This window comes from Vidua chalybeata, chromosome 4 (assembly GCF_026979565.1).
Source record: "Vidua chalybeata isolate OUT-0048 chromosome 4, bVidCha1 merged haplotype, whole genome shotgun sequence".
In the NCBI taxonomy this organism is placed as follows: Eukaryota; Metazoa; Chordata; class Aves; order Passeriformes; family Viduidae; genus Vidua; species Vidua chalybeata.
The window spans coordinates 46,808,738-46,823,004 of record NC_071533.1 but is presented as its reverse complement, the minus strand read 5'-3'; the positions used below and the strand labels follow the sequence as shown (position 1 = coordinate 46,823,004).

At 36.3% G+C, this 14,267-nt stretch overlaps 1 protein-coding gene across 5 annotated transcripts in view; it reads left to right on the top strand.

The window, feature by feature from the left end:
• CWH43 (cell wall biogenesis 43 C-terminal homolog) overlaps nt 1-14,267 on the top strand; it is a 35,215-nt gene that overhangs the window by 12,614 nt on the left and 8,334 nt on the right. For all 5 annotated transcript variants that reach the window (XM_053941545.1, XM_053941541.1, XM_053941546.1 and 2 more), the window contains 8 exons: nt 2,333-2,458; nt 4,566-4,645; nt 5,593-5,698; nt 8,413-8,548; nt 9,724-9,873; nt 12,129-12,273; nt 12,896-12,957; nt 13,978-14,133. In XM_053941545.1, coding sequence (XP_053797520.1) covers nt 2,333-2,458; nt 4,566-4,645; nt 5,593-5,698; nt 8,413-8,548; nt 9,724-9,873; nt 12,129-12,273; nt 12,896-12,957; nt 13,978-14,133 — 961 coding nt within the window. The remainder of the gene's footprint in view (nt 1-2,332; nt 2,459-4,565; nt 4,646-5,592; nt 5,699-8,412; nt 8,549-9,723; nt 9,874-12,128; nt 12,274-12,895; nt 12,958-13,977; nt 14,134-14,267) is intronic.

Sequence of the window (14,267 nt, the reverse complement as noted above, 5' to 3'; positions counted from 1 at the left end):
TATTTAGCCCTGCTCTGCAGAGCAAAGTGCAGCATCCTGCTGATCTAGCTAGTCTACATTAGATACCTGAGCTTCTTTCCCCTGTGGCTCTACCTTATGTTTTGTGGACATACCAGCATGTTTGGGGCATTTCAGATGAGCCTGTGGCGTCAGAAACACATGAACAGGACAGGCAGAAAAGAAATTGTCAGATATTTGCAAATAAGAACTGAGTTGAGCAAATAAAGGCTTTAGCAAAATGATGACTTGATGAGGGTGGAGAGGTGGAAAGGAAACCAACCCTTCCTGGTTTTGTTTCCAGAAATATTTTCTCAATAGGTTCTAACATGTTTCAATGGCATATTTCACTAACTACATTTGAACAATGCCAAACATTGTCTTGGGCTAAGTGTGGGACATTTTTTAAAATGTGATGCATCAGTATATTTTATTTCGAAAGGATTAATGAATGCTGCGTTTAACTTGTTGCTCCAAAGCTTTCAGATCCTATAAATGTCTTTGCAACTACTTTGTGTCACTCCAGTTTCTTACTCTCCATGTGTGTTTCTTATATTACGGCATTCACATGAGGGATTTGAGTTCATTATGTTTTAGAAGAATTTAATTCCATTATTGCATTACTTTCTTTGTTCTGAAAGCACTCTGAGGAGTCTTTAGAAACAGTTATCTTAGCTAATTAAATTTAATTTTTTAAAGTTATATGAATAATGGAATGTGGTAGAGGAATGTCATGCTTCCATAAAAGTAATGCTTTCACAAAAGAAATACTTTTATTCAAAATTCCTCTCTGTTACTTTCTTTGAAATGCACACTTGTGATTAATTTACCTGGCATGATAACTGGGTAGTAACAGAGAGATGGCCCTAATTTTCTCTTTGGTAAAGAAAACTGTAAATGGAAGACATCTCAGCTGATGGCACTGCATGAGTTTAACTTCCATCTGGGAATGCAGTTTCTATTTTTTGATGCCATCCCATAGCTTATCAAAGATTATACCATGAAACTGTGTATTTGTTGCTGTGCTTTTACCCTTACAGTTTGGCTTTCTGGCAAACTGCTCATTTTCTTCTGGTTTCTTCCAGGTGCAAGTGCTATTTCTTGCTTTCTTCTCCTGTCCAATATCCTGCCTTTCTCTTGCTGCAGTTTGGGTAGGGAACTTCACCACGAAAAGTGACAATGAAAGTAAGATCATTAAATTCAAAACTTCTGTGCTGCTTCACTGTGATGTGATATAATGCTGAAGGGTCAGATTCCTGATCTCCATCAACTTTAATGGCTGTGAATCAGCTACCCTTTGAGAAAGGTTTTGTGTGTTCCCCTTCATTGTGCTAGACCCAGTGTCCTGGTTTGCAAACTTTCACTACAGCTAATGTAACAAGTAAGGGAAATAAAAAAATACTGACTAATAGTTAGCTATTACTCTGAAGTAAAGTATGGCTTCTATAATTAATTAACTATGCCACAAATATATTAAGGGCATATATCTTCTCCAGCAGAGCTCTTATCCAGTTCGTTATCCTCCCATGCTTTTTAAAAAAGTAATTGGATTCTTTATCTCATTAGGGATTGGAAAAGGCCTTGTACTATTTGTCTGAGCTACTTATTGAAAAGATACTATCCCCACTCATTGCAACAGTTAGTGCACTGAAGTTGCTTACTAGCTTTTAAAATGTATCTGTAGGTGTGTTTAGTTTTCTGTTCTTAAAAAGCAGAAGTATTTCTGTTGGCTCTGGAGTTCCAGAATACAAGTTGCTGCCATGTTAAATTGACTTTCCACCTGCTGCAGTCTGCTTACACTGTTTTATAACAAAATGTTGAGCAATTGCTTTTGTAGCTCCTATATGAAAAATGTGTTACTTTTATCTCGGTGACTGAGCAGTTCATTGCCAAAGATTATAGATATGTGCAATCATCAATGTACTTTTTTCATCAAGCTGTTGTTTTAAGGTTCTGTAATATGTAGGTGTAACTCAATTGTTCTTGTCCAGGTTAATTTCAGTAAACTTTGAAAACAGTGGGCTCAGCTGAGAGTTGTAGCCATCAATAGGGCCTGGAAGGATTTTAGCATAATTTATCTGCCATGTGTTAGCCTTTTTGACATAATACCTTGTAACTGCACTGCAAATCAGTCTTTACTTGAGAGTGCTGCCAAAAAATCTCATAGTTCCTGCATTGCTTCATTACGTATGGCATTTATTTGCATTTGGTTTTGAATCCTCTTTGTTGTTGGAACCATAAAGTTGTTATGTTGTAACACAACAGCTGGGAGTTTATAAGCAATGTTTAATATGTTAACCGTCGATGAAAAAACTAATTACTTATATTTTTGCAGGTTTTATAATGTTATGTATTGGGGTAGACTTTCTATCAGGACCCAAGAAAGACCTTAGCTCTGTCTTTGAAGTGAAAAGCAATCAAAAACCATTCTTCAAAAGGTGTAAAAATTATATTAAACTACGTAAGTATAATTTTAGTTCCTTTTCTCCATGACTCTAGGAATATTGTTTGAGGAAAAAAAATAACACTGTGGAGTATTTGGTCTGATGTTTTAGAAATGTTTTTTTGGTACTAGTCTTAGACTGGTAGTTGGTATTTCCCTAGTTCCAGGTTAATGGTGATATATACTACTGGAGGAGCTGACTCACCGTGGTTATGACTGATAGAGGCTATTCCTAACGGATTGTGTTAAACAGAAGCAAGAAACTGGGCAAAAACCAAAATGTGAAAATGGATTCAGCATCACTGATGGTTTTGTTTTAGTGGTTGAGGAGGAGGCCTCTCTGGATCTTGGGACTGACGTTGTTTGTACAAAAGATGTGAATGGTTTCCCAGGCACACGGTATGGCGATTTTGAGGCGGTTCAGTGTGCCAGCGCTGCCAGGGCTGTGTGAGCTGGCTGGCAGCGCGGTGGCACTCGGCTGGCCCTGAGCTGCTGTACAGTGTGACACCCTCCTGCATGAGGACGTCCTGCTGTGGCCGGCAGCACAGTGCGCTTGGGGCTGGCTGTGTGTTCAGACCAGGCCTGTCCTCAGGAAACCATTGTCATCTGCTGCCTCTCAACTATGCCTAGGGATCCCAGCTTTTCAGATTATATGTATGGGGTCTGCTTTTTTCCTTAGGTTTTGAAGAGAAATGAAAATCAAATATTTGAGGTTTTATCACTTTATGGTTTTTAAAGCATACAAATATTTTCAACGATTTCTCTACAATCATTTGAGTCCCTGATTTGTCTTCATTGTCAGCTTACTGTTTCTAAAGAAAAAATGCCTGTCAATAGCATGAAGTTTGGTAGAGGACCAAAATGCTAGTCATGAGGGCATGGTAACCCTGCAGAGATCAGGATGCTGAAGATTGCAATTCCTGCATCTTTTCTTCTGTGACTTTGGATCAAATCGCTTGCCATTTGTATTTTTGCTGCATTTGGAAAAAGAAGACAATAGTGCTTCACAATTTTTCAGAGCTGTTTCTGGAATCTTTATGGAGATCTTTACCCTGTATACTCAGGAGCCAAAAGAATGTGGCCTGTGAGAGTTTGTGTCAGAGACAACATAAGCACCCTTTCAAGTGGTTTGAATATTACAGCTAAAAAACATTTCACAAAAGTAAATTAATATTTCAAAATACTACCTGTCACAAAGCACAGCCCTTGCTCAGCTAACCTTGTAATGTTGCAACAGTACTTCTTGTACTTCCTCATCATGCCCACACTTGTACTGTTTCTCAGCTTCCACTCTAAGCACCTTTGTGTCTTGCAGAGTGTGAAATAGCTTGACATGTGCTAATACAGGCAGCATGTCCTTCTTTCTGACATCTTCCATTTTAAAATGTATTTAAATTTTACAAAAAACCATTCCAGAAAACTTGCATTAAAATAATTTAGTATCTTTTTAAATCTATGAAAGAATAAACTGGAGTTACTGAAATCATTGTAGACAGCATATGCCACTGTGTAAATGAAATAACTGCAGAGGGCTTTGATCATCAAATTATATTGTGCTGAATGGTGAGAGCTCTTAAGTGCACATTGTGTTTATTTGTAATGCTCCAGGAGCAATTAGAAAGCTCTGAATATGCTTTCTATGAAGCTGCACTGTCTTTCCAAGAGTAAGTGAAACAAATGACCACTCTTTACGTCTGGCAAGAGCCACATCTTTCTGACATCTAAAGGCTTGTAAAGTAAACTAAATTTTATTCTACACATTGTATTAATACAAGATAAAAATTGTGTACTACGGGTGCACATTTGCACACAGAGAGCAAAACACTGAAGGGTTTGCATGATGCCCTTATTAACGTCCTATAATGAATTCTTCAATAGGTGTAATTTTTGCAAACTATTCCAAGGAGTTTTATTTGCTCAGCATGTTGTATTTTGGAGAGTGTATTTGCACACATATACAGATTCTGCATGCATAGGTACCTCCTTGATCTGCTGTTGTCACTTAAATGGACACATTTCTTGTCCTGTGAATAGCACACCTTAGAATAAGTGTGCTGTTTAACAGAAATAATAACATTATTTTTTCTCAAATTAAAACAATTTTTTGTGTTTTTTCTGTTTCAAGTATTGTGGCTGTTTGTTGGTGTTGGTTTGCTTGGATTGGGTTTACGTTATAAAACTTACCAGAAGAAGTTGGGCCAAGGGGTAAGTAGGGTGTTTGTGAGAATGGTAACTTTCAAATATACAGTAAAATGTACGTGCAATAGCTTAGGTGTGTTAATTGTGGCTGAAGAAATCTTTGCAACCAAGTATTTAGAAAAATCAATGCACAAATGAAGATGCAAAAATTTAAATTATAAATTAATGTCAAATTGAAATGTCTGGGTCTTTGGAGATTTATAGTGATGCTATGAAGGAAAAAATATTTTGAAAATTTGAGAGATTCTTGTCTCATATATTCAGTTTGAACATTACTTTTATAAATTAGCTTATTTGAATGGTATTCAAACTGGACAATGCTGTTAAGCTGCTGATCTTATGAAGGGGGAGTTTGAACAGATAACTTTCTGAGGTTTCTTCCAAGTGAAGGAATTCTATGGCTCTATACTATATCATAACTCTGAATTGAAGCTCTCTGAAAAGTTAGTTGACACAGATTAGACTTAGACTAGGTATGGAAATTGGATAAAAATTTGAAGATTCCAGTTTTCTATCTTGCAAGAAAATAGGTATTGCAAAGGTAATAAATAACAAGATGGATAACAGTCATAGAGTTCAGTATTGGATTCACAAATGCACACAGATTTATACGGTTGGCCTTCTTTTTTCAATTAATTCAGGTTTTGCCTTATTGTGTGGCAAAAAGTGGTCAGCTCCTCTTAGTAAGATGAAAAAATGCATTGTCTCTTTTCTCTTCATTTGTTTATTGTTACTTGTACAAATTAACTTGACGTATGATGACTTTTATTCCCTTGTTAATAGCAGATTTACTCTTTTGTAATTCTGACAGCTTTATTAGGAAAATATATTAGTTAAAACATCTCTTCCTGTATGTCTTTTATGGCATCATGTGTCTGGCGTTTACTGCAAAGCTATAATATGTAGAACTCAAATTTTATTTTCCTTTTTTCCTTTTTTTTTTTTTTTTTGAGGTTCCAAAAAGAGATTTCTCTGCTATGATCTGGCCTTTTAGATTTGGATATGACAATGAAGGATGGTCTAATTTGGAAGGATCAGCTAATTTGCTTAATCAGACAGGTAACTCTTTTTTTCCCTACTTCTTTTATATTTGGGAGAATTCATCTGAAAAGACAAGTGAAAACACCTTGGTTACTGAGGCCATTTTTGCATTAACACAAGAACCTGTGTTTAGTGGTTTTCTTCTCAATTTTTGAACTGTTCCAATACAATCACTTCAGTCAAAAATCCATTTGCAGAGGTGATAATTTGTTTAATATGTTTTAGAGAGGTTTCTGATCTGAGGAAACCTATTTCATATTTAGATTTTTCTTCTCATATTGCTGATGAGTTACTTGTCTATAGAGAAATTCTTTGCATAAATTAAATAATATCCTTTTAGATAAAATAAAATGGTATTTACAAAGGTAAATATACTTTTAGATAAAATACAATGATTTATAAGTCCTATGTGGGTTTTTTTAAATGTGAAGCATTATATAATTCCTAAAAGGTGTTAAAAGCCCTTAACAATGAATACAGAGAAGAAACAGACAAGTCTGTTTCCATCACCTAACCAGTGCAATGCATACAAGAAAAGTATTGTATGATTGTAGCTTGGTTGTCATGATTTCACTGTAGAGAAGAGTGTCTAAACTGTTGCTCATAGGCAGGAATTTAGTTGGAAAATTAGCTATAAGAAATGAAGACTTTGGACTCGAGTGCTGTTGCAGAGGGCATTGAAAGGAATTGGCCAGTAGTGATTGTAGGTGTTACTCTTTTCCTGCAATATCCATGAGATAGGGTACACAGGGGACTGACAGTTTAACATCTAAAGCAGTTCAGAGAATTAGGAAATGTCCATGCTGCCATTCCAGCATTTGTTGTTCTCTGGTCCACCACAGTATTTTCCCTAGCAGCTCAGGCTTTACAGACCCAAGCAATGAAAAGGCACTGATGGGTGCTCCTGTGCAAGTCTTTATTTTGTGGCAGAGATACACAGGAGTTAGTGAAGAGTGAAAAGACTGATTTAACCTTATTCACTCCATTGTCCCATGACCAAGGGTTCAGAGAGCTGGGCTATGTTGGCTGTCTGGTGATATGAGAAAATAGCCAGGATATTTAATGAATTGAAATTAGGGACAGTCTTCTACATAAGTGATTCCATAGTTCATGTCTGGGTGGTTATTTAATCTTTGCATATTTATTTATGTATTTTGATGAATGCATTAATTTCTGGTACATAGTATAAATTAATGAATATTAGAAAAAGTGATTAACTTGTTATGTCCATTGGCATTTCTTTAGGATAACAAAATATCACTTCTAAAAAAGACAACTGGTAAGTCAAAAAGGCAGCAAATTCCAAAATAAATCATAATTTTTAATAGGTGGAAATGGTATTCTGGAGTTTTATGTTACATGCATATTGTTATATAAAATACTACGTTAACATTGTCAATAAATGCACTCAGAGTTTGTCTAGAAATTCCTATAAGAAGGGTTCCTGATTTTGAGAGCCATAGAGAAAAGAGTGGCTATCTGCTTTAGGATAGGGGTTGTCTCTAAAGGTGTGGTGGTGTACATTCCTTGGGCTCACCTCTCTGTTGGAATAGTGAAGATGCCGCACGTAATGGCTTTTGTGACTGTAATTTCTATCTGTCCTGGAGGGACTCAACATCAACCCTTCTTAATGGTTTCAGTTACTGTTTCTGTGTTCAGCATGTGTGCTAATGATGTAGAAGAACCTGGGAGTCCGCTTAAGAACTCCGAGCTCCATTTTCCCTCCTGATAATGCTTTACAATGCTGCATATGATATTTTGAAAGCAAAAAATCTTCTGTGGTGCTCGATGGTCATAATTCCTTATGGAAGGGCTGTGGGTGAAATGGTGACTCGATTTGTGTAGGAGAACACTCTAACAGGGGCATAATTGCAGCAAGAAGGGAGCACTTGGAGCACTTCTTACTGCTGCAGCTATACTGACTGACCTGCTGCTCAAGATGAGTCTGAATGGTTCAGCCATCCTGTGGGCAGCTTGCAAACTCCCACCTTCCTTCAGGCATGGGCAGTTTTTTCTTAGATGCCAGTTCCTCAAGGAACTGCATGGTTCTTCCTGTATCCTGCAGTTAAAATATAGGGGAACCCATCATGTTCCCCTGGCAAAACCACACCTCTGCATGTAAACAGGGAGGGACCACAGTGCTTTGGGAAAGTGAGGTGGCTGCAGATGGTCAGCAATTCACTGGAGCTGTGAACTCTTCTGTTACCATGCCTTGGGGCTGATGCAAGGTTGCTCTAGGCTGAATAATTATTTTGGCAACAGCATCCAGCTGTGTCTTGCACAGGACCCTTTGAAGCACAATAGGATTTGGTAGATGAAGAGAAGTGCAGATGTGCTGGGTAGTGTTTGTTCATCAAATTGAAAGCAGGAGACTTGCTACTGTGCTGTTAATTTGTGTGTGCACAGTATCTCTAATGCTTTAGAAATGGCACGAGGTCTGCTCAGGCCAGCTGTATTCTGCAGTCTCATGTATCTCTGGTCATGCACCAGGGATGAGCCATGGCCAGCAGACACTAAGTGCATCTTCATCAGAGTTTGTGTGGCCTGCAGTAGCCAAAAGTTTGGGCATGTCGTTGTTGCCAACATTGATTTGCCTTGACTGACCCCTGAAGGGCTTGTGTCCATCCCTCTGTAATCAAAAGGGAAATAATGACATTATGTAGTTATATATAAGTCCCATTTATAGGTAACAGTTATAAATGTGAAAATATTTTCTTTTCCTTCCATCTTAGAAGCAGATTTTATCACTATTATAGAGAGTGATGCCTCTAAACCATTCATTGGAAACCATGATCCAACAATGTGGCTAGGAGAAAGATTGGGATTTTACACAGATTTTGGTCCAAGCACAAGAGATCACACTTGGGGGTGAGTCACCTTTACATGCACAGTGACAGTAAATAGATGTAAATATATTACCTAATACAAACTGCACTAATACAGAAGCAAGGAATAGTTGGAATAGTACTCACTATAATCACTTGTTAAAGCTTGTCCTTTAGCAACAGGCTTTGATTCATTAGCATTACCATGCAATGTGGATGGAGTTTTCCTATTGCTAAACATGATCAGATTTTGGTGCCTGCCCCCATAAGCTACTTTGGTTTTGGTGATACAGAGAATGGCATCCTGCCCTTTAATGTACAGATCTGGAAGTTTAGCATTCCAAGTACAGCACCTAATGCCCTTTTCACATTATTTTGTTTTGGGCTATGAGAATTTTCTATTTCAGACTTAAAAATGTGATAGCAGTTGGAAAATGTAGCACATCAGGAGGTATGAGAAATTTTGAATTCATGTCTAGCTTGGGCTGTATAATGGGAAATGGGAATAGAAAGGTGCATGTCTGTTTGACTGCATATTTTGTGTCTAATTTTACCTTAATGCTTGACCACCTACCAGTTGCATATCTTTAAATATATTTGTCCTCTAGAAAAATACTGGCATATAATGTAGCTTTTTATTTTCAAGGGTATATATACATCTCTGTGGCAGATAGAACTTCCTACTGATGTTGCTATGGCTATTTAATTTTTGCTATATGTGAGGGGCATTTAATAACTTTCTTCTTCCAGACCCTGTCTATTTGATGCAGAATGGGGGAGAGAAGTCATTCTCTGAATTTTTTTTTAATTAAATACATTGAAAAACCTGATGCAAAACATCCAAACAGAAGCTGAAAAAAGAGAAATCTCTCATTTTAAAGATGTATTTCTACCTACTTCTACTTTTAATAAAATATCTTTAAATTTCTGGTAGTATAAAATTCTGTTTTGTATGAAATACAGATCATGAAAACCTCAGTGAAAGACTTCATATTTATGGAATGATATTTCTTAGTGTAGGAATTAACTTGATAATATATTTTTAGACATGTAGTTAAGCAGTATTTTAGAGGGGAACTTTCTATATTCAGAAAAATCCACTAGACATGGTTCGTATTCTGGTCTTACAGTTTTTTCAGTGACTGTTAGTCTTCTGCTCACATTTATCTTTGATGCTTGTGAATCACAAAATGTAACTTTTTGCCTCTCCTCATGTAGGATTATGGCACTATCCAGATATCCAATTGTAAAATCGACCCATCACCTCCTTCCATCTCCAGAGGGAGAGATTGCCCCTGCCATCTCCCTGACTGTCAACTTCACAGGGAAGCTGATTGATTTTGTTGTTGCTCACTTTGGAAATGAAGAGTGTGTATTTCCCTTATTTTTACATAGAGTGTACAAAGTCATGTAATGTAATTTGTGAACTTCTGGGATTTATTTTGTACTCTTTAAAATCTGCTGCTGTAATAGTGGTTGTAGCAGGGCACATTTGAAGAAATACTATGACAGTTTAAAATTGGTTAAACTACTGGTTTAAAATTTTGAAGCATTTTTTAATGTGTCAGCTGAACCTACTATCTGAATTACTAGAGATTTAAAGATACAGTTCTGCAAAGTCACAACAAATGATAGAGCTACAGATGCAACTCAGGGTAAGACAGCATCTTTCTAACTTTTTGCATATGGAATAGATGTATTATATTCCACAATGAATGCAGATAGGTACAGTTAGATATAGACAGCATTAATGGAAAAATGTTGGTGTTTTTTTAAGTAACAAAGCTGAAACCTCTAATAAAGGATAGTGTTGAAACAGCAGCAAAAGTATCCATCAGTGTCCTTCTGAGAGCATGCAAGTGGAAATAGGAAGTCTGAGCTCTGAATTCAGAAAAGCAATATTATACCAATAAATCAAATAAGTGATGGAGAAGAATAAGATATGTATTTCAGTTCTTGAAAACAATGTTTTGATTACCTGTGTGTAAAGAATATTAATAAGAGCTAGTTTTGTGAATGCTCCATGTAGGTGTTATTTCTGTTATATTTGATGGGATATCTAGTATGTTTGTGACTATGTAGTAAGATCTGGAATTTAAAAGAAAATGTTACAATTCATGGAGTGGCAAATTTACGGATAGGGTGCAGAATACTATAACACAAAGAAGCTACTCAGAAAGCTGAAGGAATTCTCTATATCCTATTTCCTTCCCCTGAGTAGAAACTGCACCAAACCTGCAAAATGTTTATCGATTTCCCATTTATTAAACAAATATAATTATTAGAAATCACCCCCCATTTTTAACTCTAGAACAGGATTTAATTCTGTGCCTCACACAGATGATTAGACTTGCCTGTCTGAGAAACTGTTTTGTCAAAGTAGAAGAAAATAACACTGTATAATACCTTCGCAAAGAAATGAGATAAAGATGAAAGAGAAAATATGAGGAGTCACATGGGAAATGAGTGCAAATTAGATTGTGTTTTAGAGGGGAATTTGTAACTAAATACTGCACATAACTGCTCATTTTTAATATTTTTTTCTTCTGCTGCTTACATTGACATGGACTATAGAATACTGGATAACTAGGGTTGTTTTTAAATATGATTTTAAGAATGTGGGCCTGTAACTGTGCCTGTGCCTTTAAAAGACCCCATCTTCTGGAGAGGTGCATTCTGGAAAGAGCAGCTAGCTAAGCAGGCAGCTTCACATATACCTAGGTCAGACTTCTACTTAAGTGTTTGGGGATTTTTTTGTCTCCTGTCTGTGTGCTCTTTCTCCCTAATACAGTTGCTTCAGTCAGAAGTACCACTATTTAGAAAGCATAGCTGCACTTAAATTGTTGTCTTCTTCAGGGTTTACAGGTTCCAAAATCAGCTCTCTCTGTCAATGTTTTTACTGTTAGCCCAGACTATCAAAATCTAGAAGACAGCATGATTTACACAACCATTTAAAGTCATTAACTAAAGAATCATAGACAGAGAACCGCTTTTTCATTATTTTATGACAAATCCAAGAACAGGGAGTGGGGTCCAATGAAGTATTTTACCAGGCTCCACTTTACGCTATCACTTTTGATCATGTTGGAACTCTTGTGTAAATCATGTTAAAGGGATGTGAAATAAATGCCAAATGTAATTAAGTAATGCTAATGGGATGATGTAACTCTAGTTACATTTCATAAATTATGGGACCCAGACTTTAAGACTTTATTTACCATGATCTATCCATAATAAAATTTATTTAGCGTGTAAGTTCTTTGTTACTCACCACATCATGCTAGCACAGTTAAATTTTAAGTGCAAGCAGAGACAAAGCTTTAGATAACCAAAACATTAACTTCCACATTTCCTAGTGATGATATCAGTATTAAAAACAAAACAGTAATAGAAAAAGTTGTTCCTGTGATGGATAGAAAGAGAATGTGAATTACATCTACCATGACCATGTGGCTTTTATCAAATGTAGTGATAATTTTGAATCAATGAGCTTTCAGTGAACTTTCATACTCTCTAACATTGAGCAACCAAATGGTACCAGATTGATTTGTGGTTTACTATGTCATAGCACAAAGATTGTGAGCTAAAATGTTATATCTTAAAATCTTTTCCATTTCTTTCAGAGAGGACTTGGACAGAAAACTTCAAGCTATAGCTGTTTCAAACCTATTGAAGACTAGCTCTAAGCAAGTTGTGTTTCTAGGATACATCACTTCAGCTCCTGGATCCAGAGACTATACTGAATTAATAAAAAATGGAAATGTGCAGGTAATATGAAAATACTGCATCTTTAGAGAAAATATATATTAGAAACATTCAGCCTAATATTTCAAATTGGTAACTTAAATATAGACAGAGAAGAGAACACATGCCCATTTTCAAATATAATCTTTAGCTACCTCATGATAACTTGCAGAGAAGGTGGAGTTACACAGTGAAAGAACAAGAGGCAATGGACAGCGGCTGCCCCAAGGGAAATGTCAGTTAGAAGAAATAAAAAGTCACAGAGTTGTCAAGGATTAGAACAGGGGCCTGGTGAAGTTGTGAAACCTTCACCCTTAGGGATATTCAGAAGTTAGCTGCATAAGGCCCTGAGCAATCTGCCTGAAGTGACTTTGACCAAGGTTAGGAGTAGGTGACCTCCAGATAGCCTCTAATCCTGTATTTTTTCTGTTTTTAAAATGAGCTCTGTGTTACGAGATACCAAAAAGTTGTCTGATTTGTCCATCTCTAACAGTGAGCTTTTTTCTTTCTACCTTACGACAATGTTTTAGGCAAAATATTTTTCTGCAGTGAGTTTATACATTGGTCCTATTACTGATTTAAAGCCTACCCAGATGAACACTTACCTTATTTGTTTGACTTTTTTTCCCTTTCAATATCCCTCTAGGATATTGACAGTACAGATCGGGACAGATGGTGTAGCTATATCATGTATCGTGGAGTAATAAGGTATGTTGAAGTAAATCACTTATTTGTAGGCTTAAGTATCTTTATGGTTATCAGTTTTATAATCTTTTGTAAGTGATTGTGGAAGAGTCTCATATCCCTAAACAATTATTATGGGCAGTTGGAGCTATCATAAAATTATGTGGAACATTGATCTTAGGGTCACAAGAACTGGTGTATCTCTGAATATAATTCAAAAAGACACTATTACAAGTTTCATCATTCTATGTCAAAAGCCTCCAGATCTACTCTGCTTTAGTAGCATAAAATTACATTTCTCCAAAGCTCTGGCTTTGCAACTTCATTCTAAAATGTGAATGCCAAGACCAAATTTGTATGTGACACAGAAGATACAAATTTTGAACTATGATTTAGGGTTTCTTGAAGCAAAATGCTGATCTAATTCAGCCAATCTTTATGCTGGATTTAGTGGAAACTTGAACTGTGTAAGCCCATATTGAGGCACAGGAACTATGGACTCCATATCTTTTAATACCAAATTGCTTACAAATCGTTCTCTTGGAATGGAGTTCATCCTCTTTTAAATAAACCATGCAAATTTTGCAGTGTTCACAAGTCATAAACTTGATAGCTGTCTTAACAGTATTGAGTAAAAAATTTAAAAAGGTAACTAAAAAAACTCAGCTAAAACTCTATTTGCGATTTGAATTTTTTGCATTATTCATTCAATTGATGCCTGAGTTCCTTTCTTGAATATTGAAATCTTTTCTGTGAAAATTTGTTGAGCTTATACATCCACTCATATTCTAAAGCTGTAATTTTTAAAAAAGGTTTTTAGACACAGAACTTATTTTTACTGTCAAACACATTTTTTCAGGTTTGATGCTTGTGACATGGTATTATGATCCTGTTTATGGAACACGTTCAGTTTTTTGAAAGTGAGATTGACAGAAATGGAAAATTGTGTTGATAAGCTAAAGCATAACTCTTGGGAAAAAAAAATACATTTATTAAGAATGTGGTGAGTTATTTCTTCAAACTAATTCTTCTCATATTTGACAGGCTGGGTTATGCCCGCATATCTCATGCTGGTTTAAGTGATTCAGAAGTCCAGATGGCCAAATTTAGAATCCCAGATCATGTGGATAGCTATGTTGACAATGATGGAATTGTCACTGATCCCAGCCAAGTTCCTGAGGACATCCATTTCAATCCCAGGTCAGTGTGTCTCATGGGAAATGAAGGGGATGATGTACCTGGCATCTTGTAGAAGAGAAGTCTAGGAACAAAATTATTTCTAAAGTGAGAGACACTGATCAGTACCCAACTGAGCAGAAGAGCAGATGTCAGGA